At 41.3% G+C, this 22,438-nt stretch overlaps 1 protein-coding gene and 1 long non-coding RNA gene across 7 annotated transcripts in view; both read right to left on the bottom strand.

Annotated features, from left to right (window-relative positions):
- The window catches only part of AOAH (acyloxyacyl hydrolase), a 191,919-nt gene extending 182,978 nt beyond the window's left edge, over window positions 1–8,941 (bottom strand). For 4 of the 6 annotated variants that reach the window (XR_003679783.2, XR_008617356.1, XM_024130149.3 and 1 more), the window contains exon 1: window positions 8,483–8,941. Coding sequence is in view for 2 of the 6 variants with exons in the window: in XM_024130149.3 (XP_023985917.1) it covers window positions 8,483–8,609 (127 nt within the window). In the remaining 4 variants the exon portion in view is untranslated. The remainder of the gene's footprint in view (window positions 1–8,482) is intronic. The other 2 variants (XR_003679784.2, XR_003679785.2) reach the window with 2 other exon arrangements.
- Window positions 8,942–10,752: 1,811 nt separating this feature from the next.
- LOC114486292 (uncharacterized) overlaps window positions 10,753–22,438 on the bottom strand; it is a 17,015-nt gene continuing 5,329 nt past the window's right edge. The window contains exon 3 of the long non-coding RNA XR_003679786.2: window positions 10,753–10,975. This is a non-coding gene — a long non-coding RNA (uncharacterized lncRNA). The remainder of the gene's footprint in view (window positions 10,976–22,438) is intronic.

The following is a 22,438-nucleotide window of genomic DNA, read 5'->3' as shown; positions in this document are numbered from 1 at the left end:
GTCTTTCGCTTTCTCAATTTCTGAGAAATATAAAAAAAAAGTTTTACTAAGACTTATCTTTTAATTTTACCTACTACAATTTCATTGAGTGAGGCCTTGTTAAAACCTAATATACTCAGAAAGAATTGGCAAGTTGAAATATTGTTCTTTTCAACACACTTTTACCTATACAATATTTTAAGTAAAATTCTTTATCTTATTGCATACTTCATAGATATTTTTGTCAAATGTTGGAGCTGCACATTTAGTTCATTCAAACTATGAAAAATGTCCTCTGTATAAACCTAAATAGCAAAGTCAGATCTTATTATCAAAGAAATTAACCAATCAGATTTTCTTTCAGAAAAAGTATGACTTTATTTTTCCATTTACTTCTGTATTTGAATTCTAAGATAGAGGATGGGTGAATAGAAAAAGATAGATGATTGGGTGAGTGGGTGGATGGATGAATGAATAGATGGATGAATAGAAAGAAGGGTAGACAGATGATGAGTAAATGGATAGATAGGTGCATAGATAGAAAAATAATCTTAGACTATGCCCAATCATTTTTATCCACTAACTTACCTGCTAACTAGAAAAGTTCCCACCTGCCAGCAAAGGCTTACTACTGCTAAGTTTTTTACAAATGTTTTGTTGAAAGAAAAAGATGTTTAATTTTAGATTGTCTACTTAACAATTCAAACTTAGAAGTTAAACAAAACAATAAAAACAAGATCCAAACTATATAAATATAAACCTAGATGGTTTTGAAAGGAAATATACCCGAATATCAGTAGTGATCATCTGAGTTTTGGGATTACAGTTCATTTTATTCTTTAAAAATATTCTGTATTTTTAAAGATCTCTATAAAAATTATATATTCTTTTATAACTAGAAATTAAAGATCTCCTATAAAAATTATATTTCTTTTATAACTAGAAAAAAAAACAATAAATTGTATTTTATCAAACAATTTCTCATTGAGTAAGCTTTTTAATGTTGACTTCTACCTCAATAAGTTTTAGGAAAACATGAAAAGACCTTTGGACCTTTGTTCTTTCAGCTCTCCGCTAGGTGTTTTCACAAACTATATCTCATTTAATCCTCACAGCACCCTCATGAGATTGTTACTTCCCATTTTACGGATGAAAAATATGAGGCTCAGAGAGGTTAAGCAACATATCTAAGGTCTTTCAGATAAGCAGTGATTCAGCTGCTCACTGGCTAGCTGGTAATTCCAATCCAGATCTATTGAACCTTGAAATTTATACACTGCTGAGTGTCACACTTGCATCACTGCATACATTAAAATTTTGAATTTTGAAAGTGAAAATTATCAATCATGTTAATTAAAGTAATCATTGCTATACTGAAGTCTATATGATTTGTGAATATTGTTTCCCAATATTCTTTTCACTTTCTAGTGATGTTTTGTGCAGAACAGTGTTTAAATTTAATAAAGTACATGTTATCAGTTTTTTTCCTTTTTGTATAGTTCTTTTGATGTCATATCTAAGAGTCTTTGCTCAATCCAAAGTCACACAGATTTTCCTCTTGCACTTTTTCTAGAAGTTTTTAGTTTTAGCTTTTACCTTGAGGTCTATGATCTATTTTGAGTTAATAATTGTGTGTGATCTGAAGTAAGGAATCAGGTAGTATCAGTTCTCCAACCGTGTTCTTCAAAAGTTTTGTCTATTCTGGCTTCTTTTCATTTCCATATAAATTTTAGGATCAGCTTGCCAATTTCTACGAAAAAAAGGATGTTACAATTTTGAATGGAATAGTGTTTAGTCGATAGATCAATGTGGGGAGTATTGCAATCTTAACATTATTGAGACTTCTGATCCATTAGTGCGAAGCATTTCTCCATTTCTATAAAGCATCCTTTAATTTCTCTCAGCAATGTTTTGTAGTTTTCTATGTAGAGTAATTGCATTTCTTTTGTTAAATTTATTCCTTAGCATTTTTTATTGTATTCGGAATGGAATTGTTTTCTTAATTTCAGTTCTTCAATGTTTGTTGCTAATATAAATAAATATAATTGATTTTTTATATTAATCTTGACTCCTGGGACCTTGTTAAACTCTCTTATTAATTCTGGTAGTTTTATTGTAAATATCTTAGGATTCTCTACATTGAGGAACATGTTGTCTGAAAATAAAGACAGTTTTACTTATTCCTTTCCAATTCACATGTCTTTATTATTTTTCTTTCTTTATTAAACTGAATAGAATCTTCAAAACAATGTTAACTACAAGTGGTGAGAGTGGACATCCCTACCATGTTTCTGATTTTAGGAGGAAAGCATTCAATCTTCCATCATTAAGTATGACGTTATCTGCAGGGTTTCATAGAAGCCCTTTATCAAGTTAAGGAAGTCCCTTTTTCTTTCATTAATTGTTGAGAGGTTTTAACATGGGTGGGTGATGGATTTTGTCAAATAATTTTTCTATTTCTATTGGGATAATAATGTAGTTATAGCCTCTATTCTACTAATTTGGTATATCCTATTAATTGATTTTCAGATGTTAAAACAACCATGCATTCCTAGGATAAACCCCACTTGGTCATGGTGTATAATCCATTTTATACATTGCGGGATTCAGTTTGTTAATATTTTATTAAGGATTTTTGCATCTGTGTTCACAAAGGATATTGATCTGTTATTTTCTTTCCTGTGATGTCTTTGTCTGGATTTGGTGTTAGTGTAAAACACAGAATGATCTGGGAAGTCTTCCTCTTACATTTTATGAAAGAAAGGAAATGTATTCAAATGGGTTGGTGAATACATTCAAGGTTGCATCTAGTTCTTAAGCCTCCTCAGTTTTCACTTTTCTTAGGCTCTTTCGGGTCTTCCCAACACATGTACAGTTTCCCAATCAATCAGGGATATATGGAGACCTCATCTTAGCCCTTCTATAATGTTCACATTACCAGAGTCTCCCTGTTAAATTTCTGGCTGATCTTCATTGTCCAATCTAGGGCCAAAACTTTGAGTTAGCAAAGCTGCAGTTTCTCCTTGTTAATTCCCAATGGAGTCCATCACTTTTGGCCAACAAAGCCAGGGATCTTTGAATCCTGGTTGAATCAAGTCTGCCCCATTAGCAGTAGACTTACTGGTTTTTGCAGCCAGTTTCACAGTGATGAAACTACTGTTCTCACTAAGCTGAGGGCAAGTGGAGATGGAGCAGCCTCAGGCAAAAAGGTCAGAGTCTTACTGTTGTTCTTCCTGAAGTTCAAGCAGTTTTTCAAGAATAAACATTCCTCAATTCATTGTGTGCCACTGGTTGATTTTTAGTGTCCTGAAATGGTTGCTTGTGACAGTCTTTCCAGTTTTATGCTTGGTCTTAGATGGACTTTGTCCAGGGAAAGATTCAGATGGGGACTTTGTCCTCTATACTAACATTGAAAAACAACTACTTTATGAGAGAAAGGGTATGGTAGTGGAGTAATTTGTTTTCCTTTCCAAATTCTGAGTGTGAAGGCCAGGAGAAAAGTCTTGAATATCAAGCCCCTCTCCCTCAAAAACAAAACAAAACAAAAAACGCTTCAACCCACAGCTTACTCTTCATCCATGAATTTCTACTATATAGTCGTGCCTATTTGGTGAATCATTTTGGGACCAAGTCACATCAATTCTCTTTTGCAATACTATCTGGTGTTTAGTTTGAAGACTTTCTTTTTTAAGCATTTCTATGAGTGGTAGGCAGAAAGATAAGATTACTGTCTCCTGATGTAGAGGCCTTACTTAATCCCCTCCCCTGAGTGAGGGAAGAACCTGTGAATGTGATTGGATATCACTTCTGTGATTGTGTTATGTTCTATGATAAGAGAGATTTTGCATATGTAATTAAGGACTCTAGTTAGTTTACTTTGAGTTACTCAAGGTTATGCTGGGTGGACCCAACATAATCAGGCGAGCCCTTTAAATGTAGAGAGTTTGCTCCAGCTGTTCTTAAACAAGAAAGAAATAGCTACGTTATTAACTTCCTTTGCAAAGGGGCAGCCTCTCAGAGCTGAGAGTGATCCTGGCTGACAGCTCGCAAGCACATGGGACCTCAGCCCTGCAAATCCAAGAACCTGAATTCTGCCAACTGCTAGTGAACTTGTGAGAGAACCTGAGTCTCACATCACATGCAGCCCCATGTGACATCTCGATTTCAGCCTTGTAAAACTCTGAGCAGAGAACCCGGTTATATAACGTCCAGACTTCTCATGTGCAGAAACCGTGAGATAATAAATTTATGTTGTTTTAAACTGATGAATGTGTGGCAATTTATTACACAGCAATAGAAAGCTAATACACTATGAAATCTTTTTTCATAAATGAATCTTCCCTTAAGATATCCAAGATTTGAGAATTTGTATTTACATAAGATGTAGATTCACATGTAATTATTCAGTTTACTCAGGCCTCTTTGCCTTATGATAGGTTTAAATGCAGGACTTCCATAGCTTATTTTCAATATTTTTGTCCTGATTTCCAAAAGAATACGTAATCACAACCCCTTTACTTAGTATGTATCAAGCACAGTTCTAAGTCCTTCATGTGTATTTACTCATTAGCCCTCCACACCACCCAAGGATGCAGGTCCCATGTAATCTCATCTTACAGATAGGGGACACAAGGTACAGAGGGTGAAACTGTGCCCTTAATGTCACATATGTACAGAGTGGCAGAGCCAGGATTCCAATCCAGGCAGTCTGACCCCAGAGCTTAAGCTCTTTTGCTCTTAACCACCATGTCTTACTATTGTTTTTGCAAGCTCATCTAGAAAATGTGGAAAATTCAGAAATGCACTGAAAAGAGATTACAAATCATTTGTAACCTCTTCACTCATAGATAACCATACAACAACTATTGGCATTTTGCTGTTCATCCTATCTGTGAAGACAGCTATATAAATAGAGAGATAGGCACATTATATATAATTTTATGGGGATTTTACTCTGCTTAATGCTTTGCAACATTCTTTTTTTCCCCTCTTTCTCATAGTACATTTAAACTATGATCTAGTTTACTGCCCACCCCTTCCCTCCAAAAAAGACATTTTTCACTTTCTCCTTAAGGAAAAGCATACTGCCCACTTGGATTCTTTTGGTTTTGCTCACTTTGGGACCTTTCACAGAGTTGTGGACCTCTCTCTAGAGTGCCTTTGTGGTCCTTTTCTTCAGGGTTATGCCCCAGAACAATCCAGGAAAAAAAAAAAAGAGGCAAAGGTGAGTTTAGTGAAAATTGAGATGATCAGAAACCTACCATCTGTGCCAAGGTTGGGATTAAATTCTGTGATAATCTAAAAATAAAAGTAGGGGATTAAGGAGAGGGCAAGTGTGAAGAGTGAGGGACAAAGTGCAGAGGGCTGCAGCTGGGAACCAGTGGGCATCTGGCTACACCTCAAGGGTCTGCAGGGCCCACGAGGGTGGAGGTGAGCAGCTTGTCAGCAGGGAGTGACCGTGGATTCTGTTGAGAACAGCCCATGAGCTGCACCAGCCATGACACTTCAATGTGGGAGTTCTGAGGGCCGAGAACCGTGTCAGGGTGATGCACAAGCCCTCCCCAAGGACTGAGAGCAACCCTCAGACAGGGGAAAAAGAAGAGAGCCCTGAATTATCCAGAGGAGACTAAATTTAAACACATGAGTGGAAAGATGAAATGTTTCCTGCCCTCAGCAGCAATGGTGGTGGCTTATGAACCAGTGTTCGGATATAGAGAAATAGAGAAAATGAAATTTCTGTACATGTAAATTGTGATCATAAATTTTCAACCTTCTCTGCTGGCTCTGTCTAAATCTTTCCTATTTTGGTCAGCGACATTGTCATTTTACCATTCAAGCTGGTTGAAAGCTTAGGATCACGTCTTCCCCTTTATCTTTCAAACTATAAAGTCACCTCTGACCACTGTGTGTGTGATGTGGTTCAGGGGGAGGAGGTTTTATCGGACTCTGAAGGCATTTTATATATTTAACCAAACATGAATGAGGGGGAAAAAAAATTGTTTTTAAGTGCTTTAAAAAGCTTCCTTGAAAAAAAAAAAAAACAAAATTCAGTGAATTAATTTAAATGTCAATGACTTAGAAACATAAGAATTACTTTCCCCCTAAACCACCCATGTAAAGAAAATAATGTTTTGCAAAAATGAACATGGCTTATTATTGATTTCATAACATTTGAAAAGTGGCAGAAAGAGGCCCTGGCTGTTCCAGCACAGTAGAATCAGAGTTTACTTAGTGATCAAATGAACGTACAGTTCAGTGCAAAGGAATTATGGTAAATTGGGAAAGAGGCCACTGGAGCTTTGCATAGCTTAGTTCTGATTTTGGAATATGTTCAAGGCCATGCCCTCCAGATCTGCTGGTTGGTTCCCCACTGCAAAGTTTCCCCTTAGCACAGGAGCTAGTGTTGTTTGTTTATGGTGGGGATGTTGGCTCAATCACTCAATAACTTCTATGGTGGCTCCTTGTGGAGTATCTCTCCAGTCACAAGAGTTCCCACTTCTGTGAGAGCTGCCCCCTCCCTCCGTGACCCTGGCAGCCACATCTGCACTGGGAGCTCTCCTCACTCTCCCCTGCCTCTCGTTCAGTGAGCTGAAGACTTAGCCCAGATTCTCTCTGCCAGGATGTTAGATGACAGAAGAAGAGTCCATCTCTGTGTGGGCTGACCTCTTACGTGCAAACTCTGGACTATGGGAGCCAATGAATTGGAAGGCATGTAGTCCTGCTTTTCGTTTGAAAGTTGTTGGGATTAACAGAAGTCCAAATGACAATTCCTCCTCTTCTCCCACCCCCTCCATGAGGCTCTTCCTCTTACCACCAGCTGCGAGTAAGCTTACTTCACTGCTTCCTAAGACACTTCCACATTTGGCCAGTGCCTAAGAGCATCCCCAGGTTCCCTTTCAGGAGACACCTCCAATCCCCACAGCTGCTGGGGATGCTGGTGCTGAAGACGCACACTCGACCCGCAAGATTATGGTATGAAAAAATGGTTACTTTAAAATTTGTTATGCAATAATAGATGGCCAGAACAACCACATCCTAGAATCCCCTCAACACCTCCTTCTAATTGTCTATGCCTCAGTCGGAATGGGGCAGGGAAGGGAATGAGTACCTCATGTCTACTTTATAGGGGTGGAGGGCCACGTATCTCAGATGATGCAACCATCCTAGAAGTAGAACTGATTCCACTTAAGCCTTTCTCAAGTGCATTTCCACTTGACAAGCTTTAGGTGTATGTTTTGAGAAAATAGAAGGTGGTAAAATAATTATCTGATGGAACCAAACAGTGGGTGGAGATAACCTCCCAGGCACGGTGCCAATGGGGCCACAGACCTCTGCTTCCAGGCCTGTGGAGAATAGATTCGCAGGGAAGCTGGGTCTTAAGGTTTTAATTTAAAAGAAGACCTTGAAACAAGAGATGTGTTACTTAACATGTATAATGACTGGAAATCATAGTTTTTCAGGAAATAGGACTAATTCAGATATTTTTCTGTACTATCTCCAGAAATAATTCATATGTATCATAATCTGTATCCAAACTTTTCATTTGTAAGAGATGGCCACCATACTAATCCCTCGAGGTCTTTTTCTGACTTTTTAAACCAGGATTTTATTTTGAGATCTGCTCATTCAATAATTACTACTCAGACTGCTGAGTATCCTTGGCTCCACGGACTGACCCAGTGAAAGCCCTTGGCCCTGTTCAGGAATCTCCAGGTAGAATATGAATGTCAAAGGTCTTACCCTACTTTTACTCCTCTCCAAAAAAACAAACAAAAAAACCACACACACCCCCAAAACGAAAAACAAAACACCAAACAACAACAACTACTTTGAAGTAAAATACTTCAATAAAATATAAGTGAAAGAGCCATATCTCAGTCAAAGTTCAATGTTTCCAGGTGACTGTCCTTTTATTGCCATCTCTGGACTCACTGAGAGAAGGACGAAAACTAAGATTGTTGAATCCTTACTGTGTGCAAATACCATAAATTTACACGCATGATCTCAATTCTCACAACATCACCATGAAGTGGGTATTATAAGCCTCGTTTCATCCATAAGAACACAGAGGCATGGAAGTGTTAAGTAAGTTGCTCAAAGTTTCAGAGTGTAAGAGACAGAGCAGAGGGGGAGGAGGTGGCAGCAATTCAAAGGTCAAAGTCCATCTTCCTTCTACTGTGTAATGCTGCCTACTGTCCCGAAAGGTGGTAAGAATTTCAGGCTTTTATAGTTGCCCATCCAGGGGGAAAAAATTCCAATCACCAATGATGTAGAAGACTTTTAATTCAAACTAGCCACTATATAGCATGCTTCTATACAGACATATGTGCATGTAGTGTGAACACTTACTCTAAGAAGCAAAATTTTTCTACGCCGGTAAGGTTATTGGTGTCTTACTTGGAATCTTATAGCTATGGATGTCATTAAATAGGTGATTTACTATGCAAGCCAAGGATTTGACCCCATGATATCCACATTAAAAATACACAGAATATTTACGTACCTATACAGACTTGGCCATTGGAGCGTCTGGTGCCGCGCTGGTGGTCATAGGCTGGAGAGGCCAAGGTGTGAAGGGTCAGGAGAAAGAACAGAGGAGTGGCCATAAGGATTTTCCAGGGTGACTTCATCTCGGAGCTACTGCACCAGAAGACACCAGCCTGGGGACAGAAGTGGCCGACTAAGGGATGCTGAAGTTGAGGCCGAAGAATCGATCAGTCTCTCTCCCCTTCTCTTTCGTTCTCTGACACACACACACACACCACACTCACATACACATTTTTCACTATGGCAGAACCCTGAGAGACAGCCACACTGGCCTGGGTCTGGGAAGAGCTGGAGTCCCTTGCACACCGTTCTTCTAATCTACAAACTGCAAGACAAGGAAAAACCCAGTCTGCAGCTGAGACAGCAACAAGCGCTTCTGCACTTGCTGGCTGAAGTCTGGCCGTGAACCCCAGGAAACTCGAGGCTTGCTGGAATCGTCCCGCGGCCTGGTTAGGCTACGTGCAAACTCTGGACTATGGGAGCCAATGAATTGGAAGGCATGTAGTCCTGCTTTTCGTTTGAAAGTTGTTGGGATTAACAGAAGTCCAAATGACAATTCCTCCTCTTCTCCCACCCCCTCCATGAGGCTCTTCCTCTTACCACCAGCTGCGAGTAAGCTTACTTCACTGCTTCCTAAGACACTTCCACATTTGGCCAGTGCCTAAGAGCATCCCCAGGTTCCCTTTCAGGAGACACCTCCAATCCCCACAGCTGCTGGGGATGCTGGTGCTGAAGACGCACACTCGACCCGCAAGATCATGGTATGAAAAAATGGTTACTTTAAAATTTGTTATGCAATAATAGATGGCCAGAACAACCACATCCTAGCATCCCCTCAACACCTCCTTCTAATTGTCTATGCCTCAGTGGGAATGGGGCAGGGAAGGGAATGAGTACCTCATGTCTACTTTATAGGGGTGGAGGGCCACGTATCTCAGATGATGCAACCATCCTAGAAGTAGAACTGATTCCACTTAAGCCTTTCTCAAGTGCATTTCCACTTGACAAGCTTTAGGTGTATGTTTTGAGAAAATAGAAGGTGGTAAAATAATTATCTGATGGAACCAAACAGTGGGTGGAGATAACCTCCCAGGCACGGTGCCAATGGGGCCACAGACCTCTGCTTCCCGGCCTGTGGAGAATAGATTCGCAGGGAAGCTGGGTCTTAAGGTTTTAATTTAAAAGAAGACCTTGAAACAAGAGATGTGTTACTTAACATGTATAATGACTGGAAATCATAGTTTTTCAGGAAATAGGACTAATTCAGATATTTTTCTGTACTATCTCCAGAAATAATTCATATGTATCATAATCTGTATCCAAACTTTTCATTTGTAAGAGATGGCCACCATACTAATCCCTCGAGGTCTTTTTCTGACTTTTTAAACCAGGATTTTATTTTGAGATCTGCTCATTCAATAATTACTACTCAGACTGCTGAGTATCCTTGGCTCCACGGACTGACCCAGTGAAAGCCCTTGGCCCTGTTCAGGAATCTCCAGGTAGAATATGAATGTCAAAGGTCTTACCCTACTTTTACTCCTCTCCAAAAAAACAAACAAAAAAACCACACACACCCCCAAAACGAAAAACAAAACACCAAACAACAACAACTACTTTGAAGTAAAATACTTCAATAAAATATAAGTGAAAGAGCCATATCTCAGTCAAAGTTCAATGTTTCCAGGTGACTGTCCTTTTATTGCCATCTCTGGACTCACTGAGAGAAGGACGAAAACTAAGATTGTTGAATCCTTACTGTGTGCAAATACCATAAATTTACACGCATGATCTCAATTCTCACAACATCACCATGAAGTGGGTATTATAAGCCTCGTTTCATCCATAAGAACACAGAGGCATGGAAGTGTTAAGTAAGTTGCTCAAAGTTTCAGAGTGTAAGAGACAGAGCAGAGGGGGAGGAGGTGGCAGCAATTCAAAGGTCAAAGTCCATCTTCCTTCTACTGTGTAATGCTGCCTACTGTCCCGAAAGGTGGTAAGAATTTCAGGCTTTTATAGTTGCCCATCCAGGGGGAAAAAATTCCAATCACCAATGATGTAGAAGACTTTTAATTCAAACTAGCCACTATATAGCATGCTTCTATACAGACATATGTGCATGTAGTGTGAACACTTACTCTAAGAAGCAAAATTTTTCTACGCCGGTAAGGTTATTGGTGTCTTACTTGGAATCTTATAGCTATGGATGTCATTAAATAGGTGATTTACTATGCAAGCCAAGGATTTGACCCCATGATATCCACATTAAAAATACACAGAATATTTACGTACCTATACAGACTTGGCCATTGGAGCGTCTGGTGCCGCGCTGGTGGTCATAGGCTGGAGAGGCCAAGGTGTGAAGGGTCAGGAGAAAGAACAGAGGAGTGGCCATAAGGATTTTCCAGGGTGACTTCATCTCGGAGCTACTGCACCAGAAGACACCAGCCTGGGGACAGAAGTGGCCGACTAAGGGATGCTGAAGTTGAGGCCGAAGAATCGATCAGTCTCTCTCCCCTTCTCTTTCGTTCTCTGACACACACACACACACACCACACTCACATACACATTTTTCACTATGGCAGAACCCTGAGAGACAGCCACACTGGCCTGGGTCTGGGAAGAGCTGGAGTCCCTTGCACACCGTTCTTCTAATCTACAAACTGCAAGACAAGGAAAAACCCAGTCTGCAGCTGAGACAGCAACAAGCGCTTCTGCACTTGCTGGCTGAAGTCTGGCCGTGAACCCCAGGAAACTCGAGGCTTGCTGGAATCGTCCCGCGGCCTGGTTAGGCGGCCCTTCCTCTTCCGTTCTTACAAAACAAAACTAAATTAAAAGTAAAACCGAAGAAGAAAACCTCAACCACAAAAACAGCAGCCTTTAGCAATTTGATCAGCAGTGTTCACAGGCTGTAGAAATTATCATCCGTTGTATTCAGAAGTTTAGTTTTGCTCTAAACAGTTTTCTATGGTGAGGTTGGGCTCCTTATTTTGTTGTTAAAGAATATTCTGGTCAAGTAGTTATTTTCCTCTGGAGAAGCTGGATTATTCCTTGAAGGGTCAAGTTTTCCCAAGGCCATTCATTGGTGTTCAGAAAATGAATGGTGGGACAGTAATGGGGCAGTCAGAATGGCTGGATTTTCAATCTAATAAGAAAAAAGATGAGCTGAAATTAACCAGTTCATATTTACTTGGCTGTGCACGATGCATTCCTTTCCTCCAGAATTTCAAAGTCTGTTTACATCCCTCACCTGCGAAAGATTTGTTCATTTTTAAGACTGATTTTCTATTTTGAAGATGAGAATTGAAAGCTATTTTTCCAAGAAGAAAACAAACAAACTGAAAACTAAACCAGATCATAGATAGAGAAAAGACATACAATCTAAATGCTTTGTTCTAAAATAGGATACAGCAAAGTCACAAGCCATTCTCCAAGAAGATAAGGGGAGTGGGGCAAAGGGCCGCAATCTAGATAAGCCTGGGGGATCATGCAATTAATATTCTCCCTGTTTAGGCTCTGAGGAAAGCTTATCATAAACTTTATAAAATATTATAAAAGCTATCAAAATTGGTAGACCTTTCTTCTCCTCCTCCTGCTTTTACTTAAGGAATAGCATTTTAAGCAGCAGGTAGAATTTTAGAGCTGTATTCTTTCCAGGAGGTAGGAAATACCAATTTTTATGGTTTGAAGACTTCTTGGGTGAGCATTAGTTTAACAAACGCCAATTTGTCAAATCTCTGAAACTGTAGCAGAGATATCACACACCAGAGTATTTCCCTACTTAAGAGTCCAGCACTGGTTAGGCCAGCGAATGCCATGGATGTCCTTGGTCACCATGGATCCGTGGCTTCCTTTGAGGCTGAGCTGCTGTTTCACAAGGTCTCTGACCCTGTGGCCAAGGGAAGCTCTGGAGGTCACCAGGACCAACAGAGTGGTCAGGGCCTAGAGAAATTCCAGAGAATTCCTTGGCAGGCAGGATAATAGAGTTATTAATAACACTGACTGGAAAGACAAAAAGACACATGTTCAACTGTCCTATCCATCGTTCACTTATGAGTCATGTATTAGACCAGTGATGGAACCTTTCTATACTTTCTTCTACTTCCTCATTTATATTGGAATTATAATAATATTTGTCAGGGTCGCTGGAAGGACTAAAATAGACGATGTATTCATACTATAAAGCAGTGTGCCCAGCAAGAAGATTTGGTAAGTCAAAGCTTTGGTTATTATCCCAGAAGGAGTATGATGAAATCTGCACCCCAGGCCAGATTTCAAGAGAATTCTAAGATGCCCATGGTAGTTGCAGGCCAAGGTATAGGAAAATGACACTGGCTGCATTTACTGAAGGCTGCATTTATCAAACACCGTCTGTGTGCAGGGCAGCCCTCCAGGAGCAGAGTCTAGTTTGTTAACCCATAGGTGGGTGAGGAATCTTCACACAGCTTTGGCAAAAGCATTTGGCCCGGCTCTGGGCCTCCTGAGGGTCTCCTGGTCTACGTCTATAGCTGCGAGCAGGACTGGGACACCTCAGGGTGAGAGGCATTTCTCACTGTTAGGCTGTGTGCAAGTTTTAGGCCCTTGGTCATGTGTGCGTGACCCAGGCAGTTCCACCCACAAGCACCCCAGGGACGGCGGTCCTGAGGCAGCCTGAGATGCTGCAGGTTCGGTCTGGGCTGGCTGCCCTGGGAACTCCGGGCTTAGCTGTATAGCACTGAGCCAGTCCCTTACCATTTCCAGGGCTGAGATTCTTCAGCTGTCAGGGAATGTCATGGTAGTATTTGACATATAGTAGGTTTTCCCTAAACGGAAGTGATTTTCGTGCTTGAAAGGTGAGTTCTTACTTGGCAAGGTCAAAAGAGGAACACAGAAGTCAGGAATTGATTTTGCTAACTGATGCTGAAGGGAGTGTGTGAGCTCATGTACCACTAACAAACCCTCCCTCCGGTCGCCGAGGCGAAGGTGCAGGGCTCCTACTCTTTGCACAGGCATCGCTCAGACTGCCTGGTCTCATCTCCCAGACAGGGCTGCCTGTGCTCCTGGAGCATTGAGTGCACATGACCTATTAGAATCTCTGTACAACTTGCTGAAAGGCCCTGGACCAGCCAATGGTTTCTAACGACTTGTTGGACCCTGTACCATGTCCCTTGAGGACACCTGTGTCAGATGCTCCAATTTTGAGTTTCTCAAAATCTGCTTTTGGGAAATGAGATTTCTTCCTTGGAGCACTTTGTTACTTGCTTCACTTGGAGAGTTTCAATTCAAATCACAGTCTGTCTAGCTGCTACAGAAGGCTGAGGGTTTATAATTCTCAAATGTTACACCGGTGGTTCTGGCTTGCTCTGTTTGAATATGCTTCCTGCCTGTTTTTTGAACTGCATTGGCCTCAACCATCTCATTCACAGCAAGTTCCTTAATCAAAACAAAAACAAAAACAAAAACAAAAACAAACTGACCTGGGTGACAGGAAATATTGTAAAATCTGGTGCTCTCTCAAAAGCGCCTCTTCTCTTTGACTTCCTCCTCTTTCGGACACCAAGGATCCCTCCCCTTGCTTCTGGCTTCCCAGGATTCTCTGCGGTGACCCTTGGTTCACACCAAGCCCAGATCCTTTGCTGACCCCTCCTCCCCAGTCAGGGCTTATTTATTCTACCTCACGTCTCTGCTCTCTTCTAGGGAAACGGTAAATTAATCCATGACAAGGGTGCATGCCGGCTAATTAAAAGAGTTCTGGGCTTGGGATCAGGGGCACTTTCATCTTCATCATGGTTTCAACACTTACTAATTGTGTGTCCTTGGGCAAGCTGATCCACCTCTCTGGGTATCAGTTTATTTAACTACAAAATGGGGTATATGATGCCAATATTATAGGGAAAGTATGAGGATTAAAGAGACAACATGAATGAAAAAAACCTAACAGTAAATGTTAGGTAAATTTAAAACTAACAATGAATTAACACTATCCTTCTCAAGTATTGGAATTTTAACATGTTTTGCTTTATATATTTTCTCGGAATCTTTAAAGGAATGTCCATTGTAGTAATGCACTTAAGTAGATACAAAGTAGAAATTCAGAACACCCCAGAGGAGTGGCCACCCATGCGTATCATCACTGGTAGGAGAGGAACTTGCATTTGTAATGTAGGAAATAACCACATGGTGAGAAAGAATGTGGAAACCCACCTCCCAAGAGGTACACTGGTAGTTTCCAGCAGGAAGAGACACCCACAAGGAAATAAACCAGTAATCCTCAATATGTTAACAATGTAGCAATGGCAAGGGTGCAGAGTGACCCAGACACACAGGCAGATCTTTGCTCAACACTCCTTTCCCGCTCCCCATACACCCCTCCCACTCCTTCGTGCACTCTGAGGTTCTTAAGATTTTTAGAGCTACGTTCACACTCACTGGCAGAGGTATGCCGTTTACAACTACAACTGCCTTCTTAGGAGAGTGAATTCTATTAAATAGAACTTCTTTTGTCTGCTGGGCACCTGAGAGTAAATTTGGGTAAAGGAGCTGTGCCACATGGGCTTCTTTTTATAAGTGAGGCAGTAGAATTTGGATGTAAAAGGAAGAAAGTAGAAGCAGAGAAGGGAGAAGCAGGATCACATGAGACACTGGGGTCTTCCTGGCTGAAGCGCCAAGAGAGAAGTGCTGGGAAGTGGGGTGGCAAAAAGACCTGAGCTAATAGGAAGTTCAATATAGATCAGCAAGTTGTTTGCTATGCCATGTGAGAGATGATACTTTGCCAAGACCCTGAATGGATTTTTGAGGAAATCAATGAGGAAACGAGTTTCATGTTTGGATCAGAGCAGGGCAGAGCAAAGGAGGCACAGGTAATAACAACTCCAGAAGCTGAGGGACTAAGAGTTTACATGCTCAGGGATTCATGGTATCTTGGGGAGGGCTTTGGACTCTTGTATATCAATCATAGATTGATTCTCATATGCTTTAGACTCCCGTATGCTATAGACTGGGAGGAAAGTAGACTTGAACTACTTTTACTTAGATCTCCAACGTGTAAACTTGAGTTTGAATGCACATACAGAACAAAATAAGATAAACATAGCTGAAATAAGCTTGAAGCTCATTCATTCATTCTTTTATTCGTTTTTAGATAAAAGAAGTCCAAGGGTAGGCAGTTCAAGGCTGTTATGGTTGTCCCATGGTGTCTTCAGGTGCCAAAGCTTTTTATTTTCTGTCCTACTACCCTATAACTAGTAGGACAGAAAATTTTAGACCTTAGATGGCTAAAATAGCTGCTAGAGCTCCAGCCATCATGTCTATGTTCCAAGCCAGTAGTAGAAGAAAGCAGAAGACGGCTAGTGAAATTCACACCTTTTCTTATAAAGAGCTTCTTCCCCAAAATCTCCCAACACTTCTGCATACATCTCAGTGGCCACACCTGGCTACAAGGGGTGCTGGGAAATAGAGTCATATGACAACTCCTAACTAAGGGAAGCTGCCATCACTTATTCTGATGGCAACATGCTCTGCTCAAAATCAGGGTTCTAAACAGAAGGAGAAATAGAATATTGGGAGGCAACTGCCTACCACGTATATTATACATAAATACATGTGAATATTTTTCTTTCTGAATTGAATATGTAAGATTACCTTGCATTATGAGTTTTTGGAAGGTGGAATGAGGCACACTGGCCTGTCCTATTCTTCCCAGTGGGGTTTTCTTTGAATCATGGGCAGCAGATGCTCCCTAAAAGCACTTTTCTCTCCAACTCTTGTCCTGGACAGCTCATGGAAACACAAATTGGCAAAAAACAATATCACAGCTGAGACTGAAATGAGACAGGCTAACCTGTGATCAGGGGACTATCGTGAATAAGACAAGGTCCTGACTTACTGGGGAGTTTGCCACTATATTAAAAACTATGGATTAGTTAAATCTCTTCTGGGGATATTTTCATGGAGGAAGCCTAAGTAAAATGCACTCAGCTTCAAGCTAACTGTGAACAAAAGGCTAAAAAGCAGCTTCAAGGTGCGTGTGGAAGGTACGGGACATTGCAGTTGCAGAAGACTAGAGCAGTCATGGTCAAATGGTCTGAGAGGTGAAGTGGTTAAATATAAGATCACCTTAAGAACTTGCCTTGAGCTGAGTGTACACTCTTTTACTGCACAAGGCCCAGATGCACAGGGTGAGATCAGAGCAGTATATTACAGGCTTCTTTGGAGTTCTTCATTCGGTTCAAAGCTCTCTCCCCGATATTCCCAGTCATTGTGTTAAGAGTTAGTGGACAGACAGTAAGGGGAGAGGCGAGAAGATCATGAAATTGCTTTACACGGTGCCTGGCACAGAGCAAGTGCTTAAAATGGTGTAAGGAAATCCACATCCAAACTCCTGCCAAGTGCTTCCAATGGGAGGGTGATGGAAGGGAAGAGAGGGTGAGGATGAATATACTTTTATAGGTTTTGGAAAATAGATAACCAGAATAAATATTATGGGTTTAAAGAAAAAGAAAGATACAGGGAGTTGAAGAAAAATAGCAACCTTAGTCAAAAACACAATAGATCATATTACCCTGATGCTTACAACCCATCAAAACTCCCTACGGCCCACGAAATAGAGTGAATTCCTTGGAAGGGCCCACAAGTCTTCTCATCGTCTGGAGACTTCATCCCTCCAGCCACATTTCTAATCACTTTCCCATGTGCCCTATGTTCTGGTGGCACCAAATTACCAGTGATGTCCCAGACATGCCCAGCTGTTCATGCCTCAGCGTCTTTGCATGAGCTGTCATTCTGCCTGAAATATCCCTCTCCTGATAAGAGTATTTGTCTCCAGGACAACTTCTTTTTGTTCAAGTTCTCCTCTTCGCAAAAGCCTTCTGTGTCCCTTGCCAAGCACAAGTGTTTGCTCCATCCTCAGTGCTCCCAGGACACTCCAGGCAAGCCTCCACTTGCCCTTGCCTCTGTGGCATGGCTATTAGTGTGGGCACCTGATTCCCCCGCCCCCCATTGGATGCTGACGACATCAGCATCCAAGTTATTTAGCTCCATCACCGTAGAACATGCACCTGACTCATGGCAGGTATTCAATAAATGATCATGGGGGAAAGAAAGGAGCAAGCAAAAGGCAAAAAAATTTAAGATATTATAAAAATTTTATGAAAAATTTAAAGATATATTATGGCAGTACAGTGAAACAGATGAAGCTATTTTAAAAAATGCTCTCAGGACTATTATGCAAAAGGAAAAGCTTAATAAAGACAGTAAATTTGGGGTTTAGTACTAAACCCTAGTGCAAATGCTGTGGAATGAGATCAGCAAAGGATGCAATAAGGGCCAAGCATCCAAGTTAGAATTTGAGATGCAGTCCCACAGCTGTGTAGAGAGAAAACAAGAAGTGAGAGTGTTATGTTGTCAGGGGGTGAAGTCTAGAGTCGTGCAATTTCCTCCATTTTGTCATGGTTTTTGTAATAAGATGACAAAGTTGACTTCTCTGCAGACTGCAGACCTGCCCAGTTTGCTCTGACCAAGAGTGACCCTTCTTCAGACCCTCATCCCTCTATCTTCTCCTGGGACTAGACTCTTGAAGGCCATTAATTAGACCATCTGCTACACTGGTGTTCCCTGCTTTGCCGGAATACATTTTAGGAGTGGTTTAGCCTCTCTGGAGACACCACCTCCTCACTGCTCTGTAGCAGCAATGCATCTACCTTCCCAGTATACAAGCCAAAAAGAATGGGACCATCTAACTGGGTGTTTCCTGTAACATGGCTCCTTTGAAGGCACCTCCCTGCAAACTGACCAATGAAGGTAAAGCACCCAGCCGGTGCCTCTTTTTAAAAGCTCTGGTGAGACATCTCTCCCAAGAAGTTAGCACACCTTATGGCTGCAGGCCATGAGATAAGAAATCCACTTAGTTTTTGATTCAGAAACTTCCCTTCTGCTCTTTGATGTTAGAAAGTGCTCAGACTTTAAAACAGACCTGTGGGTTTAGAAGGCCTGCCTGACTCAAGATACCCATGTGGAAATGATCTGTGCCACGCTTAAACCAGCTATACCAAAGACAATCCAATTAACACACAGCACGATGAAGGACATCCCTGAATTCCACCATGCAGGGAAATAGTTCATTCTCAACCAGCAACAGCAGAAGCCTTTCATCCTGTCATTGTTAGCTCTGAAACTTAGATCTTTTATTTCCATGGAGTCAGTGGTCCTAAATTACATGATTATGAATGCAAAGAATCAGGTAGTGGCCCTTTCTCCCCATTTTATTTCATATGTAAATTTTAATAAAAAATAAGGAAATACTGCATTGATGAAAGAAGAAATTTTTCAGTGAACAGCTTTCAGGCATTCAGAATGAAAACAATTATAATAAAATATGAAAATTTTTGATTTAATGCCAATATGTGGCTTTTAATAAAACCAAATAAATTTATTAGTGGTAAAAGAAATTTAAAAGTCAGCCTAGGAGACCTTCAAGATGGCGGAGGAGTAAGACTTGGAGATCGCCTTCCTCCCCACAAATACATCAAAAATACATCTACATGTGGAACAACCCCTACAGAACACCTACTGAACGCTGGCAGAAGACCTCAGACTTCCCAAAAGGCAAGAAACTCTCCACGTACCTGGGTACGGCAAAAGAAAAAAGGAAAAACAGAGACAAAAGAATAAGGATGGGATTTGCACCTCTGGGAGGGAGCTGTGAAGGAGGAAAAGTTTCCACACACTAGGAAGCCCCTTCACTGGCGGAGACTGTGGGTGGAGGAGGTGGGGGGAAGCTTCGGAGCCACGGAGGAGAGTGCAGCAACTGGGGTGTGGAAGGCAAAGCGGAGAGATTCCCGCACAGAGGATCAGAGCCGACCAGCACTCACTAGCCTGAGAGACTTGTCTCCTCACCCGCTGGCATGGGCGGGGGCTGGGAGCTGAGGCTCCGGCTTCAGAGGTCGGATCCCAGGGAGAGGACTGGGGTTGGCTGCGTGAACACAGAGTGAAGGGAGCTAGTGCGCCACAGCTAGCGGGAGAGAGACCGGGAAAAGTCTGGACCTGTCTAGGAGGCAAGAGACCATTGTTTCAGGGTGCGCGAGGAGAGAGGATTCAGAGCGCCGCCTAAACAAGCTCCAGAGACGGGTGCAAGCCGCGGCTATCAGCGTGGACCCCAGAGATGGGCATGAGATGCGAAGGCTGCTGCTACAGCCACCAAGAAGCCTGTGTGCAAGCACAGGTCACTACCCACAACTCCCCTCCCGGGAGCCTGTGCAGCCCGCCACTGCCAGGGTCCCATGATCCAGGGACAACTTCCGCGGGAGAATGCACGGCACGCCTCACGCTGGTGCAACGTCACGCCGGCCTCTGCCGCTGTAGGCTCGCCCCACATCTGTACCCCTCCCTCCCCCCCACCGCCTGAGTGAGCCAGAGCCCCCTAATCAGCTGCTCCTTTAACCCCGTCCTGTCTGAGTGAAGAACAGATGCCCTCAGGTGACCTACTCTCAGAGGAGGGGCCAAATCCAAAGCTGAACCCCAAGAGCCGTGCGAACAAAGAAGAGAAAGGGAAATTTCTCCCAGCAGCCTCAGGAGCAGCAGATTAAATCTCCATAATCAACTTGATGTACCCTGCATCTGTGGAATACCTGAATAGACAACGAATCATCCCAAAATTCAGGCACTGGACTTTGGGAGCAACTGTACACTTGGGGTTTGCTTTCTGCATCTAATTTGTTTCTGGTTTTATGTTTATCTTAGTTTAGTATTTAGAGCTTATTATCATTGGTAGATTTGTTTATTGATTTGGTTGCTCTCTTCCTTTTTTATATATATATATAGATATATATATTTTTTTCCTTTTCTCTTTTTGTTAGTGTGTATGGGTATGCTTCTTTCTGTGATTTTATCTGTACAGCTTTGCTTTTGCATTTGTCCTAGAGCTTTGTCTGTCCATTTTTTTTTTTTTAGTATACTTTTTAGAACTTGTTATCATAGGTGGATTTGTTTATTGGTTTGGTTGCTTTCTTCTTCCTTTCTTTCATGACTTAAAAAATTTTTTTAATTTTAATAACTTTATTTTATTTTATTATTATTTTTCTTCTTTTATTTTCCTCCCTTTTCTTCTGAGCCGTGTGGCTGACATGGTCTTGGTGCTCTGGCTGGGCATCAGGTCTGTGCCTCTGAGGTGGGAGAGCCTAGATCAAGACATTGGTTCATCAGAACCTCCCAGCTCCACCTAATATCAAATGGTAAAAGCTCTCCCAGAGATCTCCATCTCAACGCTACGACCCAGCTCCACTCAACGACCAGCAAGCTACAGTGCTGGACACCATATGCCAAACAACAAGCAAGACAGGAACACAACACCACCAATTAGAAGAGAGGCTGCCTAAAATCATAATAAGGTCACAGAAACCCCAAAACACACCACCAGACACAGTCCTGCACACCAGAAAGACAAGATCCAGCCTCATCCACCAGAACACAGGCACTAGTCCCCTCCACCAGGAAGCCTACACAACCCACTGAATCAACCTTAGCCACTGGGGGCAGACACCAAAAACAACGGGAACTATGAACCTGCAGCCTGTGAAAAAGGAGACCCCAAACACAGTAAGTTAAGTAAAATGAGAAGACAGAGAAACACATAGCAGATGAAGGAGCAAGGTAAAAACCTACCAGACCAAACAAATGAAGAGGAAATAGGAAGTCTACTTGAAAAAGAATTCAGAATAATGATAGTAAGGATGATCCAAAATCTTGGAAATAGAATGGAGAAAATACAAGAAACATTTAACAAGGACCTAGAAGAACTAAAGAGTAAACAAACAATGATGAACAACACAGTAAATGAAGCCACAGTAACACAATCATAGTAGGGGACTTTAACACTCTCTTTTCACCAATGGACAGATCATCCAAAGTGAAAATAAATAAGGAAACACAAGCTTTCAATGATACATTAAACAAGATGGACTAATTGATATTTATAGGACATTCCATTCAAAAACAACAGAATACACTTTCTTCTCAAGTGCTCATGGAACATTCTCCAGGACAGATCATATCTTGGGTCACAAATCAAGCCTCAGTAATTTAAGAAAATTGAAATCGTATCAAGTATATCTTCTGACGACAACGCTATGTGACTAGATATCAATTACAGGAAAAAAATCTGTAAAAAATACAAACACATGGAGGCTAAACAATACACTACTAAATAACCAAGAGATCACTGAAAAAATCAAAGAGGAAATCAAAAAATACCTAGAAACAAATGAGAAAGGAAAACACAATAACCCAAAACCTATGGGATGCAGCAAAAGCAGTTCTAAGAGGGAAGTTTATAGCAAAAAAATTCTACCTCAAGAAACAAGAAACAACTCAAAAATAACCTAACTTTACACCTAAAGCAATTAGAGAAAGAAGAACAAAAAAACCCCAAAGTTAGCAGAAGGAAAGAAATCATAAAGATCAGATCAGAAATAAAGGAAAAAGAAATGGAGGAAACAATAACAAATATCAATAAAACTAAAAGCTGATTCTTTGAGAAGATAAACAAAATTGATAAACCATTAGCCAGACTCATCAAGAAAAAATAGGAGAAGACTCAAATCAATAGAATTAGAAATGGAAAAGGAGAAATAAAAACTGACATGGAAGAAATACAAAGAATCATGAGAGATTACTGCAAGCAATTATATGCCAATAAAATGGACAACCTGGAAGAAATGGACAAATTCTTAGAAAGGCACAGTCTTCTGAGACTGAACCAGGAAGAAATAGAAAATATAAACAGACCGATCACAAGCACTGATATTGAAATTGTGCTTAAAAATCTTCCAGCAAACAAAAGCCCAGGACCAGATGGCTTCACAGGCGAATTGTATCAAACATTTAGAGAAGAGCTAACACCTATCCTTCTCAAACTCTTCCAAAATATAGCAGAGGGAGG

The sequence above is a fragment of the Physeter macrocephalus genome, chromosome 5, assembly GCF_002837175.3.
Source record: "Physeter macrocephalus isolate SW-GA chromosome 5, ASM283717v5, whole genome shotgun sequence".
NCBI lineage: Eukaryota > Metazoa > Chordata > Mammalia > Artiodactyla > Physeteridae > Physeter > Physeter macrocephalus.
Note: the sequence above shows the minus strand (reverse complement) of the source record. Positions and strands in the feature narration are given on the sequence as shown.